We start from the raw sequence: 13,386 nt of genomic DNA, 5'->3' as shown, positions 1-13,386 counted from the left end.
TCTCCACACTGCTTTTCCTGGAAACATCTATGCATGTCTGGATAAAGCATGACAGGTCTCACTTGTTTGCACCCCCCAGTTTCTTGCGGATCTCCTCCATCTCATGGTTTTTATCATTAACCTCAGATTTCTTGGCCAAGTGCTGGTTCTTCAGATCCTGCAGCTGTGCCATGGTTTCATCAATGATCTTCATATTCCTCTGCTCTTCCTGTTTAGACATATGAAGTTCAAACATAGGCTCAATGGAGCATCCTCATGAGTAGTGTTGTCAAAAAACTAAAACTAGTGTCGTCGGTACTAAAAAAAAAAAAAAAAAAAATGTTACGGTACCAGCTTTTCTAGGTACCGAATACCAGGTTAATCCAGTTCTAGACGCGCTATCTGAAAGGTGCACAGCTGCGTCCTCTTCATAACACTGATATATCGCTCTCTCTCTGAATCCACTTGTTGAAACGAAAGGAGGAAAGAGCCACATATGGAAATATTTTGGATTAGGCTAATGTCACGTTGCCATAAGAGGCCGATTACATGCAAATTCGCAATTTCAAATATAGGCGCGAGGCAAGCGCGCTCATAATAAAAACTCGTTGCATAGCAACGACAGACGCCGCGTGAGAGCAAGCGCTTTGGAGAGAATAAGCACGCGCAAAAATATAATAATAAAAACACGCGCGACATGTGAACGGCCTCTAAAGTGCTTTCGGGGTAGTTTTACGAGTACATGAGCACAGTAGTATCCACCCGACACCAGAGTACTATGGTATTAGTATCCATGCATCCCTATTTATGTCATTTAATGTCAGTGCCAGTTCTAGGCGTATTCTTGCCTTTATAACTCGGCAGGTTTAAAAAGCCTTTTTAAAATTAAATATGAATTCAGTTTTAGATTAAATAAAAGTACAGTCAAGTCAAATAAAACATGTTTTATCTCCTGTATAGTTTGGTAATGCTACAATAGGATACCATTCATCAACATTACTTAGTTCATATCAACACATTGAGTGAACAATATATTTTTACAACATTAATTAATGTTTGTAAATGTTATTTAATAGAAACACTTGATTGTTCATGTTTGTTCACTTTATTCAGTCCCTCCAGGATTTCGCGATGTCGCGATCGCAACTATTAACGCAACTTCAACAAATCCACGTGAATTCAGTGCGCCTTGCAATTTTGAAAAATCATCGCAACTTTTCTGCAACTTTGACGAATCATCGCGCCGCGGTCTCCTGCAAAGCGTCGTCATAAGTCCAGTAGCGGTTCTAGGCACGGGCGAACCGGGCAGTCGCCCGGGGCGGCATCTCTTCATGTCACATGGGGGGCGGCACGAGCAGTTAAAAAAAAATCCTCTGTCCCGCGAAGGTTTTCTATTTTTTATAATTTCAATTCAATTATTGGCAATGGCGCCCCTGCTTGCTGAGAAGGTGCCGTGCGCAGAAGCGATATCAAGGGGGTCTCTTGATTAGTACACGTATCGCGTCTTTTGCGCGCTTGAGGTCGTTATTTCAAATAGGCGATTAGGCGCACGGGAAGCGCGCTCATTATGCGCTCGCGGGAGGCGCGCTCATAATCTTTTCAGTATGTGAGTGCACGGCAGCTGACAGACGCGAATGAGCAGTGTTGTTTCCACGGACTCATCACTTATCTGCTTCTCTTTTGTTTTATATTTAAAGAATTTAGTTTGACCATTTTATTTTCCTTTCTTTTCTTGTGTTTATCACTTGTAATAGGCTACTCACTATCACAGTGCATTAGTTCACCCAGTTGCCGAACTCTCTCAATTCAGAAAATTCTATTGTGTGACAAAAAAAAAATTAAGCTTTATTGGATATGCGGCTATATTATATTATATTAACTATATATAAAATACATTATCAAACATTTGGTTTTTCACTTTAGTGGCTATTCCTAAAACTGTATTTTGCACTTTATTAGTATTGGCATCTTTCAACATAAATGCTGCTTAATGTTTGTGAGGTTCTGACTTTTTTGCAGGTGCAGATCTTGTTTAAAAAAAAAAAAGAAACTTAGTTTGTTAGGTTTTGCTGTGTCTTCAAATAGTTTGTTTTGCCTTTTATGGTTAGTTAGTTTGTTCGTGTGTTACAAAGTGTGTGACTTTGTCTCTTAAGTCAATTCTGGACTAGAGCAGATGCAGATGATGAACAGTGTTTTCTGTGGGACATAATAAGTCCCTTTGGGGTGGACTTTGGACTTTTCTCTCTTAGTAAACCTATAACATGCACAAAAAATATAACAACACAATAAAGGAAAGGGGAAAAGCCAAAAAGCATAATATGGGCTTTTTAAGTTAAAAATCTATCTATCTTTGCCATTTTAACCTATAAAAACATGCAGAAGAACATCGCAACTTTTATCGCAACTTTTTAAAAAAGCGGCCGCAACATCAGGCATTTTAGGCCGCAACAATCACAAAAAAGGCCCGCGAAATCCTGGAGGGACTGTTTATTCATTGTGCATTAAATAAATGTTAACGGATTAGAACTTTACAAACAACTTTAAAAATGTGTTAGTGTATACTATTGTTTATTTTAGGTCATTTTATCTAATTTTTTTCTAAAGTGTTTATAATACAAATGTACAGTTCCCATACTTGTAACCGTGATAAACACATTTAAATATATGTAAATTTAAACTGAGCTTAAGTACCGAAATTGGTACAGAGAACCGTGAATTTTTACTGGTATTGGTACCGAATACTGAAATTTTGGTACCGTGACAACACTACTCATGAGAGTGTGTGTGACTGATCTCTACCTTCTTGAGCCTCTCGATCTCGCTCTCGTCTTTCTTGACCGTCTGTTCCCACATGACCACCTTCTCCTGGTCCTCCTTCAGCTGGTTCTTCTCATAGTCCAGCTGGATCGCCAGGCGGGTCTTTTGAGTCTCAAACTCCAGGCTAGCAGAGAGTTCAGGATGAGTTATCAGTTACGGCAAATAACATGGTTATCACAATTCAGATCCACATAAAACAATTTTTCGAGTCATTTCCTTTGGTGTGGTGATGCAGGACATCTTTGTTGAAACAACAAGCAGATTATTTCAATGATCTCACCGTTTTTTTGCGATCTCATTTTGCCTCTTGACCTTCTCTTCTTCGAACTCGCGAATGTTACGAACGCCGATCTCTTTGCAGAAGTCCAGAAACACCTCGTCCTCCACCTGGAGTGAAAGACAGCACACATGACTGCTGACGGATGAGCCACGGTAAAGCGGTTTTAGACGACTCTGCGGTGTCCTACCAAGTTCATGCGGTCCTTCAAGTCCTTCATATCTCTCTCTCGTGACTGGACGATTCTCTTGATGTCATTGATGCGTGGACTGAAGTTAGCAAGTTCACTCTCCAGCTTCGATTTTTCCTGAAATCACCACAATACGAGATATTTACAGATATTTTTATATTAACAATAGTTTTTGATTATTAGTCACTCTCAGACGCATGCGGTCCGGTTTGAACGGTCAAATACACACACTTAAATGCACATTGTGTGGGTATTCACATCGTTCCGTTGCAAAACTGGATGTGTAACAGTGTATTAGATCAGTGCATTTGTTCTTAAAGGGACAGCAGCCTAATAAACTGTTGCAAATCTGTTTCATTAATGTTAATATAAATGATTAAAGTCCCACTGCTTTTGATAATCACTTTTGTTTCATTATGAATCAATTTAGATTTAACTAATTCAGTGAAGACTATACAGGGTTTTATTTTTTATATTTGATTATTCAATTTCACTAGCATTTCTTATAACATGTTAAATAAAACCATGTTAAATAATTATTGACCAGTTACTGATGTACTAAGCAGTTTTTCTATTGGTCTTCCAGAAGACTGCCAGTCACGTGTGTAATGATTGCTTCATGTGTTTTATAATATTGGGTTGCCTGAAGTGAGCAGTTGGGCAAGTGGCGGTACCTGCATGTTGAGGGACAGGTGTCTGGTCTTGGTTTGCTCCAGATCACTCTGAGAGTACTTGAGTCTCATCTGCAGCCCGTGAGCTTGAGACTGAACCTGCCGCAGCTCGGCCTCCTTCCTCTTGGCCTTCATTTGCTCCTGATATGAACACGCAAACCATCAGTCACGGCACGTATGCTCAAATCCCCCCCACACACACACCCTTCTAATTCAGCTTTACTTACTTTAAGCTCATCTGTGAGTTTCTCCTTCCTGTCTTTCAGTTTATCCACGGCCTTCTCATCCCAGCGCCGAGCCTTGGCCTTCAGGTCACTGGCACCCCCGGAGATCACTCCAGACTTCTGGAATAACGTCCCGTCTAGAGCCACAGTCTAAACAACACACAAAACATGACCAGAATCAAACTGAATCAATCTTTTTACCACAAGAAGTGAGCAGGGCTGTCACTGTCACGTTCGACAATCAATTCCACAATCAATCAGACCAACACAAGTTTCCAAAACAAAAATAGGGAATCGATTTTGAATGAATGAATGAAAAGTTTTTATTTCGAACATGTAGAAAAAAAAAACAAACAAAAAAACTATTTTTTAACTTATACATGTCTGAAAAGGAGTAGGAAGAAGCATAAGCTTATTCAATCCTACCCCAGCTTCAACTAATTATAACTAATTAACCGGTTGACCGAACATTTTGATCAATTTGTCTCTACACACCAAAAAACAAAAACATACATACATATCTACCCATGTTTATATACATCTTCAAATAAAAAATTACATAAGAAAAAATTATTTAAAAAAAAATAATAATAATAAAAAGAGAAAAAAAAATTAAAAAAATATAAATAAACTATTTACACCTTGCAAATATCATATTTTTACAATGCTTTTTAAACTGAGTCATAATTGTGGATTGTTTAAATACTGAACTTAATCTGTTCCACAAGTTCACTCCACATATCAAAACACAAAAACTTTTTAATGTTGCTCTCACCCCTAATATTATATCTGCCTTCTCTATTAAAAAACAGTTGTTGAATATTACCAGGGAGTAGGTTATTTTTTGTTTTATACATTATTTGTGTTGTTTGAACATAAACCAGATCAGTAAATTTCAACGGTTTGGATTTTAAAAAATAATACATTTGTGCGATCTCTATAACCAGCACCATGAATCATCCTTATGGCTCTTTTTTGCAATATAAATAAAGATAATAGTCTGCATCCATCCATCCAAGTATTACCCCAAACCTCCACACAATAGTTTAGATATGGTAATATCAGTGCACAGTGAAGAATGTGGAGTGATTTGTAGTTCAGAACATGTTTCGCTTTGTTCAATTTTGAAATACTTCTTGAAAGTTTACATGTTTTATGTGAGATTTCCAACTTATTTTATCGTCTATTATCACCCCAAGAAACTTATTTTCATTAACCCTTTCTATGTCCACCCCATCTACCTGTATCCGAATTTGTATACTCTTTTTACAGTTAGTTAGTTTTATTAATGTTTAATGATAATTTATTTGTATCAAACCATCTTTTTAATTTATACATTGCTGAACTAGTAATCTCCTCCAGTTCCTGTAAATTCCCCCAGAACAAAAAATATTTGTGTCATCCGCAAATAGCACTAGTTTCACTGTCTTTGTAACTTTACATAAATCATTTATATATAACAAAAACAATTTTGGACTTTAACAACCTACAAGACCCCAGAGTTGACAAAAGCAATTTTGGATTTGAACAGTTTTTAACCAAAAATGTGTTTTACGTGGACAGATAAATACAGGACACAGAACATGTAGGATGCTGGAAAAAAACAATGTCTCTCCTGTTAACCAAATGCTTTTTAATATTCCCTATTACTTCAATGAACAAGTGTGTGTGTTGTGTTGTGATCTGTAATACGCTGTATTCAATATCATGATCTAACAAGTTGTGTATTTGCGCTAAATCTGCACAGATTTGTCTTAAACGAACTTCCCCAGCAAAATGAGTAAACAGAAACACGGCAGTTTGGCGTGATTGGTTGTTAATTTCAATCCTTGAGTGTTGCGCTCCGGTTTGTCAATAAATCATCAGGAATATTGCTGACTTGTGTGTCTCAAGCACCTCTTTACGTTTCGCCTAATGCCTGTTAGGTGTTCGTGGATTTGTGTGCATTTGGTGTTGAAAATGGAAACGTCTTTAGACGTGGAAAATCGATTTTACAATCCTGTCTCAAAGCGAACAGGATTTTTTCCACCAAAGTGAGCAGTGCTTGCCTAAGCTCTGTGGTGTTGTAGGTTGCGAAAACATTCACATCAGTCGCTGGGGTGTTCATTCGGCACAGCTATGGACCATCTAATGCATAATCCGCTCACAGCTAGGGAGAAACAGGTCTGATTCAGTGACTTGTCTTTGTACCTTGTGTCTGTATGGTCCCCCAAACGCGATCCTGCGAGCGTCCTCCACGTTCTCACAGACCAGGGCGTTTCCGCAGGCGTACTGCAAGGCTTTCTTAATGTGTGGCGGCTCGTATCGGATGACATCGATCACCAGTTTGGCACCACGCAGCTCCCGCAGCTTCTCATCCGTGGGCTTGACCTGTGCAGGACACCATAACACATGAATCAACATGCCGGTCCACAACACATGGCGTGAATCACTTCTAGAGACGTCACCTCCAGGTAGTCCAGGGGCAGGAAGGTCTCGGGTTCGCCACGCTGCTCTTTTATGTACTGGATGCAGTCACGACCCGTCTTCTCAGAGTCCACGATGATGGCATCCATGTTTTTGCCCAGCACTTTGGTGACCGCGATCTGGAACTTCTTCTGTGTGGGCTGGCACAGGTCGATCAGTCTGCCGTACTGGAGGAGGAGACCATCATACGTGAGCATACGAACACACTACATATACAAACCCCATCAAAACAGCAGCTTTAGAAAGAACTTCTGCCGCTAAAGATACAGCCTATGCAATGGCAGAGAACACCAGTCACATTTCAGAGGAAAAAAGCATTATTTTATAATGTTCAGAATTAACTAATCAAGCTCAGTCTTCACCTTACTCGAACTACAAATAAATCTTAGATTATTATGAAAAATCAATTGTTGAAATGGGGAGCCATGAAGTTCCCATAATCAGTCCCTCCAGGATTTCACGATTTTTTTGTGTGATTTTTGCGATCAAAATGACTGATTTTGTGGTGGAAATTTCCAAAAATTTGTGAAAAAAATTGCGATTTATATATAACATTTACCATTATAGTATTCAGTCCTTCCAGAAAAACGCAGAGGTTTTTTTTGTGATTGTTGCGGGCAAAAATTGATTGATTGCGCGGCCCGTTTTCTTTAAAGATGCGATGGAATATGCGGGATATTTATGCAATTTTATGTGATGAAATTGCAGGAATTTGCAAAAATTGAGGGAACTTGCAAAAATTGCGGTTTGATGAAAAAGAGAAAAAAGTGATTCCCCCAACACCCTGTTAATATAAGAGTCATTTCTTATTACTTCCTTTGATAAGCAAGCATACTACATCATAGAAAGTGCTGGGAATATTTCATTTCTCATCTTGTTTTATTTCAGACTGTAACGAGTTTAATAAGGTGTGGCCCCTTTAAGAGCTGCTGAACTCTCTGCAGTGCCTCGAACGCCCCATGTGTGTTTGATGCTACTTCCTTTATCTTATGTTTGTCTATTAAGTAACGATGTGACGGTAGAACGTGTGACAGACAGTTATACGAGTTCGATTTGTGAGATGTCGATCGCCTCCGTGAGTCTGTCTGGCGTCACTTCATAACGTTCCCATGGAAACAGGGGGAAATGGCGGCTCTCGTGTGAAGCAAACGCAACATTTTTCAACTTTCTGCTAAGATACATGTGACTTTTTTTGCAACGAAAATGCGAGGATTATGAAATTATGCAAACTCCGCATATTTTGCACGGAAATCGACAATTTATGCGGCGAAAGTGCGGCGTATTTGAAAAAATGCGGCCCCTGCATAAATATGCGGACTTTGGCTGATTTTGCATTGAATTCAGCGATCGCATAATCGCGTTTTTCTGGAGGGACTGCATAATACACATTTATCTTGGTTTTGTTTTTACAGCCGTTTTAACAGGGGTGTGTAGACCATGGCCTCGTTTACACTGCATGGTTCAAGTGACCCAAATCCGATTTTTTCCTCTCATGTGGCACAGATCGGATATGACCGGTGAACGTGTAAGCAGGAAAAAAGCACATGGATTCTGATTTCCTCAGATCGGATTCAGGCCTCATTCATATGTGGTAATAAATCAAATATGAATCAGATACGTGCATTTGCGTGTGCCATGTAAGCAGACAAATCGAATATTCCCCAGTAAATGCGAGTCATGCATCATTAAAAACTGCGCAATTATAGGCGCGAGCCACGCGATGGAAGAAAGGACACACACAGTGGAGCAATGCGGAGGTTTCATGTCTTTTGGGGTGAAGAGTGCAGGCAAAAATGCAGGGTTGTTAAGATATGAGGCATCGTTTTAAGTGCTCATGGCTAGAGCCGCTCCTCTTTTTTTCTCCGCCGTACGAGACCAATGTTTTGATGACTTATTGAAATATTGTGGAAAGAAAACACTGGATAATTTTATTCGCATCGGCTTCCATTGAATTTCGTGCTGTTTTGCTTAATTTCCCGGTTCAGAAGCATCAGAACGTCTGCATCTGGTAGTTTCAGCAGTGTATAGTGTGAATGCAAAAATCGGATATGGGTCACTTTTAAAAGATGATGTAAGCAGGTCGTCAAAAAAAAAAAATCGCATTTTGGCATCAAGACCTGCAGTGTAAATGCAGCCTATATATGAGGCCCTTGTTCTCACCACTGATCCAGGATACAGCCTCTTGATGCTCTCCAGGATCTCAGCCTTGCGCTGCTGCCTGCTGTTCTCCTGTCTGTCGATTCGAGCGTCACCCAGCTGCTCCATCACCTGCACAACACGCCACACACTTCAGAAAACACAGCTCCACCTTTCACTCAGGTATATGTACACCTTGGCAAAAGCTGTGGACAGTCTGTCGAGTGGGTGAAAATGTTTTTTTTTAATAATAATAATAATAATAATAAGTTGAATTTATAAAGCATTTTCCCCAAGCTCAATCAATAAACAAATACATCAAACAAAGAAACAGTACAGCACACACACACAATCACCACACACATTCATGGGGTCTGGAGTGACCAATACCTGATCACCAGAGGTTGCACTATCAAAAAAGAAGCACTGGGATGGGCATTTATCAGGGCGGCCAACTCTCACGCCATGACACTCTTAGAAGAAAAGGTTCTATATAGAACCTTAAAAGGTTCTATCAGCGCTACGTATTTGGAACCCCTAAAAGGTTCTATACACTCTTAAAAAAAGGGTTCCTCTGGGTTCTATATAGAACCCTGGGGTTCCGTACTTGGCCAATAGAACCTTTTACAAAAAAAAAAAAAAGGTTCTATATAGAACCATTTTGGAGTTCCATTATATGTGAAGCGGGGGATGGAACCATTTCTGGTTCTAAATCGCTCAGAACGCACAGGAAGCCTTCAGCCACGCCATCGGACCTCACAAGAACCTTCCGGTCTCCGTCGAGAGCAGTGGTCAACCGATGACGCTTAATATTTATTTTAATCAAGATTTAAAATGAATTGGAAAACAAATATTTAAAATAAACATACTTAAGATTGCAACTCCTTGAATCTGCAATCCAATTACAGTATTTTAACGAGTATAAAAATATGTTAATGTGTGTGTGGCGAGCAGGGCCAGGCCGAGGGCCGTGAGAGAGCGGCGACTAATGAAGATGGAGAATGCGCTGGTGTTCTCAACGCCACCCGTCAAAATAAAAGTCCCGCTTTTATTTTAAAGCCAAAATATCGGCTGATAACTCGGGATTGGCGATGTATCAGCCGACCATTAGTCGAGAGCCCTGACTTTACAGCAGAAATTAAATTGGTCTCATAATTGATTGTTATTTTCCCGTTTTATTCCGTGCAGCTGCTTTGAAACAATCTGTAATGTATGAGGACCACTAAAAACAAAGGTGACATGACGTCACATGGCGTTCATGAACCAGGGATGTGGAGTTAGGGCTGTCGCAGTTATGGAATTTCCCTTGCGGTAATGTTGAGTGGCTCAATAGCACGATGTGCGGTATTACCGCCATTTATTTATTTATTTAATTTATGTATTTGTTGCTATATAAATAAAGTTTACGATGTGCACAAAAACGAGGACATTTTCAGTAACCAATGTAACCAAAACTAAACAGCGTCTACAGTAGGCTACTATAGACCATTTCACAAGATGTAAACAACACTGGTCCAGAAGCACTTCCTGTTTCAGTTTTTTAACACTACATAAAAGCTGGGATAAAATACAACCAACAGAACATTTAAAACTGAATCAAAAAGTTAAACAAACATCTTTAAGATGTTTTCTTTACATGTGAAATAAAGAAAACAGTTACAAACTGAAACAGGAAGTGCTTCTGGACCAGTGTTGTTTACATCTTGTGAAATGGTCTATAAAAAAATGTGAATATCGCGGTTGCTGCGGTTACGTGCAATCCTCTGCGGTTGCCTTGTCAGAAGCGTGGTACTACAATATTGCGGTTACCGCAACAGCCCTATGTGGAGTACACATGATTTCATGCTGGCTGACTCAGATCTAACAGCTGCATTCATAAAATGATGAAGGCTTGGGGAATTTCTAAATGAATCTGTGTTAATAGCTAAAAAGCACAGGTGGCTCATTCCTCTCAGGGCTTGGCTCCTTCTGGAGACTGTGGACTAAACCTAAAACTAAAGTCTCGTGATGAAAGAAGTGCACATGTGCTGAATGCCAGCGGTGTGTAGAAGTGTTTGTCTAACTGTACCTGGTTGAGCTCCATGTTGATCTCATCGATCCTCCGCTTGGCCTGCTCCACCTCTTCGGTCAGCTCCTCCTCCATCCTCTTCTGCTCGTCCAGAGACTGTCTGAGGGGCAGAGCGAGGAGAGCGCCATGAGCACACACACTCGCAGCCGTTCGCCGGTCGGATGGTGTGTGTGTGTGTGTGTGATGTGTTTGTACCTGCTGGTGGTGATGTAGTCCTCCAGCTTCTCAATGCGCTTCTGGTTCTCCTCGATCTCTCGGATCTTCTGCTTGATCTTGGCCTACAACAACAACAATCACAGCGAATCAAGCTACAGTTTGTCAGTTTCCACTTAATAAAGGAAGTTTGCAGAAACGTTTGGCACCTCCGTCTCGATTTTCTTCCTCTCCTCCAGGTCCAGGCGGTCCTGGTCAGCTTTCTGGTCTCGGTTGAACTTCTCCAGCTCTTGAGCCAGTGTAGCGGCTCGCTTACTCGCCTCCTCCTTCAGGCGGTGGTATGCCTTCACCTGAGCACACACACACACAGCAGTTATATTGCACGCTAAGGAAGCTGTTGTTTAATCATGTTTAAGGAAATGCTCTGCAAGTTTACGTTTGACCCCAGTAGAAGTCTACTGCTGCGTCCCAATTCGATTACTTATACTACGCCCTAAAAGTATGTGCTCTTTTTGTGAGGAAAACGTACATACTTTTGAGTGTGTAGCAAAAGAGTAGGCAAGCTTTGGGACATACTATCACGTCATCTTTAACGGACAGCTGTGTGCATCCTGTCACCGTAAACTGCCCTGTCAATCATCTCGTCACAGTTAAAATCCTCCATTCTATCTAATTTTATTTCCTACAGTTTCGGAGAGCAAGTTCACCCGCCAGTTGTGGGTCTTTCATGCTCTCCTCGTGTTTGCAATTTGAATATAATGATGCATTTAAAACGTAATGGCTAAACGTGTCTTTACAAAAGTTCACAATGCTGCTGCAAATGCAATATAATGTGGACAACATTGAATAAATTCATTTTCGTCAGGTTAGATACTGATAATTAATCACCCAAAGCTCTTTATCTATCTAAACCTCTCTACACAACCGTCCTCCGTATCGACTACGTGTCTGTAGTTTTTTAACACTTTTTACTCGTGTTTGTAGTTCTAACCGAATCTTCGTCCAACGCGCAGTGGTTTGTGGGCAATATCAGCCGTTATAGTGTGCATCGATCTACACTTCGGATTCTGACCGGAAAAAGTAGACCATCCGGGTATCTTTGAATCACTCATTTCAACATACTACGATTTGGGACGCACTAATTCTATTTTCGAATGCTATTTAGGACGGATAGTGTGCGAATTGGGACGCAGGGTACTTTTACAATGCAAGCCGTCTGCACAGATCCAGGACCAGCTGGGGCCTAAACACAGTTTTTAACTAGCATGACATTCACCTGTGTGCGGGTCGACTTCCGCGAGTTGCTTTTAGAGGGGAAAGCTGCTGCTCTAGGATCAGTTTTCTTCATAATAATAAACCCCCCGCTCTGGGGCTTCTACTAGCAACACAATTTTTTGCAATGTTGAGCAATACACGTATTCGTATTGAACCGTTCGGTACGAGGCTTTGTGTAGTGGATGTGTCGAGTGGGGAGCGTTTACGCTGGGATGATGTACCTGGTTCTCCTCCAGCTGCAGATCTTGGCCCTGGCTCTGGGCCTCCTCCTCCATGCGCTCCTCAAACTCCTGTCGGGCCATCTCCACTGACCCCTGCTCCCGGTCCAGCTCGTCCATGTCGGCCTTGCGCTTCTTGTAGCATTTCTGGGCGTTCTGCAGAGACTTGCGAGCCGCCTCCAGCTTCTTTATCTTGTGAGCTGTGTTCTCCTTGGCTTTAATGTACAGAGGCCTCTTCTGATTGAGGTCTGCATCCTTCTCCCTGTCAACATGGCAAACACAATCATTTACACTTCACAGCTAGCGGAGCAGCGATCATTTAGAGATCTCCAGAGCATCCTTATAAATAATATGGACTAATTTCTGCCTGGTGAATTCTGCAAGAGCTCAGGGCTCTACACTTTTGTTCGTCTTTAAGCTGTTTTTATTTATACTAGGGCTGTGCAAAAATTAATTGCGATTAATCGCATCCAAAATAAAAGTCTGTTTACATAATATATTTGTGTGTGCTGTATATAATTATGTTGTATGTATAAATACACACACATGCATGTATATATTTAAGAAAATGTGTTATTCATATACAAAATATAATATAGATTATGTATTTATAAATATATACAGAATTTAAGTGCAAATAATTCTTAAATATATACATGCATGCATAGGTATTTATATATACAAAATAATTATATACAGCACACACAAATATATTATGTAAACACAGACTTTTATTTTGGATGCGATTAATCGCAATTAACTTTTGCACAGCCCTAATTTATACATATTCATAGTTGAACTTAGACCCCGACCGATAAAGGATTTTGAAGGCTGATACCGATTCAAATATTTGTTGGTTTTAAAATCCGATATGTCGACCGATATTTAAAAAAAATAATAATTCAGAAACGT

The 13,386-nt window shown here is 40.3% G+C and overlaps 1 protein-coding gene across 1 annotated transcript in view; it reads right to left on the bottom strand.

Annotated features, from left to right (window-relative positions):
* The window catches only part of smc1al (structural maintenance of chromosomes 1A, like), a 46,859-nt gene that overhangs the window by 22,984 nt on the left and 10,489 nt on the right, over window positions 1-13,386 (bottom strand). Inside the window, exons 6-18 of the mRNA XM_039671327.2 lie at window positions 12,478-12,736; window positions 11,191-11,331; window positions 11,024-11,106; window positions 10,829-10,928; window positions 8,785-8,892; window positions 6,606-6,791; window positions 6,349-6,528; window positions 4,162-4,308; window positions 3,938-4,075; window positions 3,264-3,380; window positions 3,077-3,183; window positions 2,779-2,920; window positions 63-208 (exon numbers count right to left, since the gene is read on the bottom strand). Of these exons, the coding sequence (XP_039527261.1) occupies window positions 63-208; window positions 2,779-2,920; window positions 3,077-3,183; window positions 3,264-3,380; window positions 3,938-4,075; window positions 4,162-4,308; window positions 6,349-6,528; window positions 6,606-6,791; window positions 8,785-8,892; window positions 10,829-10,928; window positions 11,024-11,106; window positions 11,191-11,331; window positions 12,478-12,736 (1,854 nt within the window). The remainder of the gene's footprint in view (window positions 1-62; window positions 209-2,778; window positions 2,921-3,076; window positions 3,184-3,263; window positions 3,381-3,937; window positions 4,076-4,161; window positions 4,309-6,348; window positions 6,529-6,605; window positions 6,792-8,784; window positions 8,893-10,828; window positions 10,929-11,023; window positions 11,107-11,190; window positions 11,332-12,477; window positions 12,737-13,386) is intronic.

This window comes from Pimephales promelas, chromosome 20 (genome assembly GCF_988280905.1).
Source record: "Pimephales promelas chromosome 20, fPimPro1.hap1.1, whole genome shotgun sequence".
NCBI classification, from domain to species: Eukaryota; Metazoa; Chordata; class Actinopteri; order Cypriniformes; family Leuciscidae; genus Pimephales; species Pimephales promelas.
Note: the sequence above shows the minus strand (reverse complement) of the source record. Positions and strands in the feature narration are given on the sequence as shown.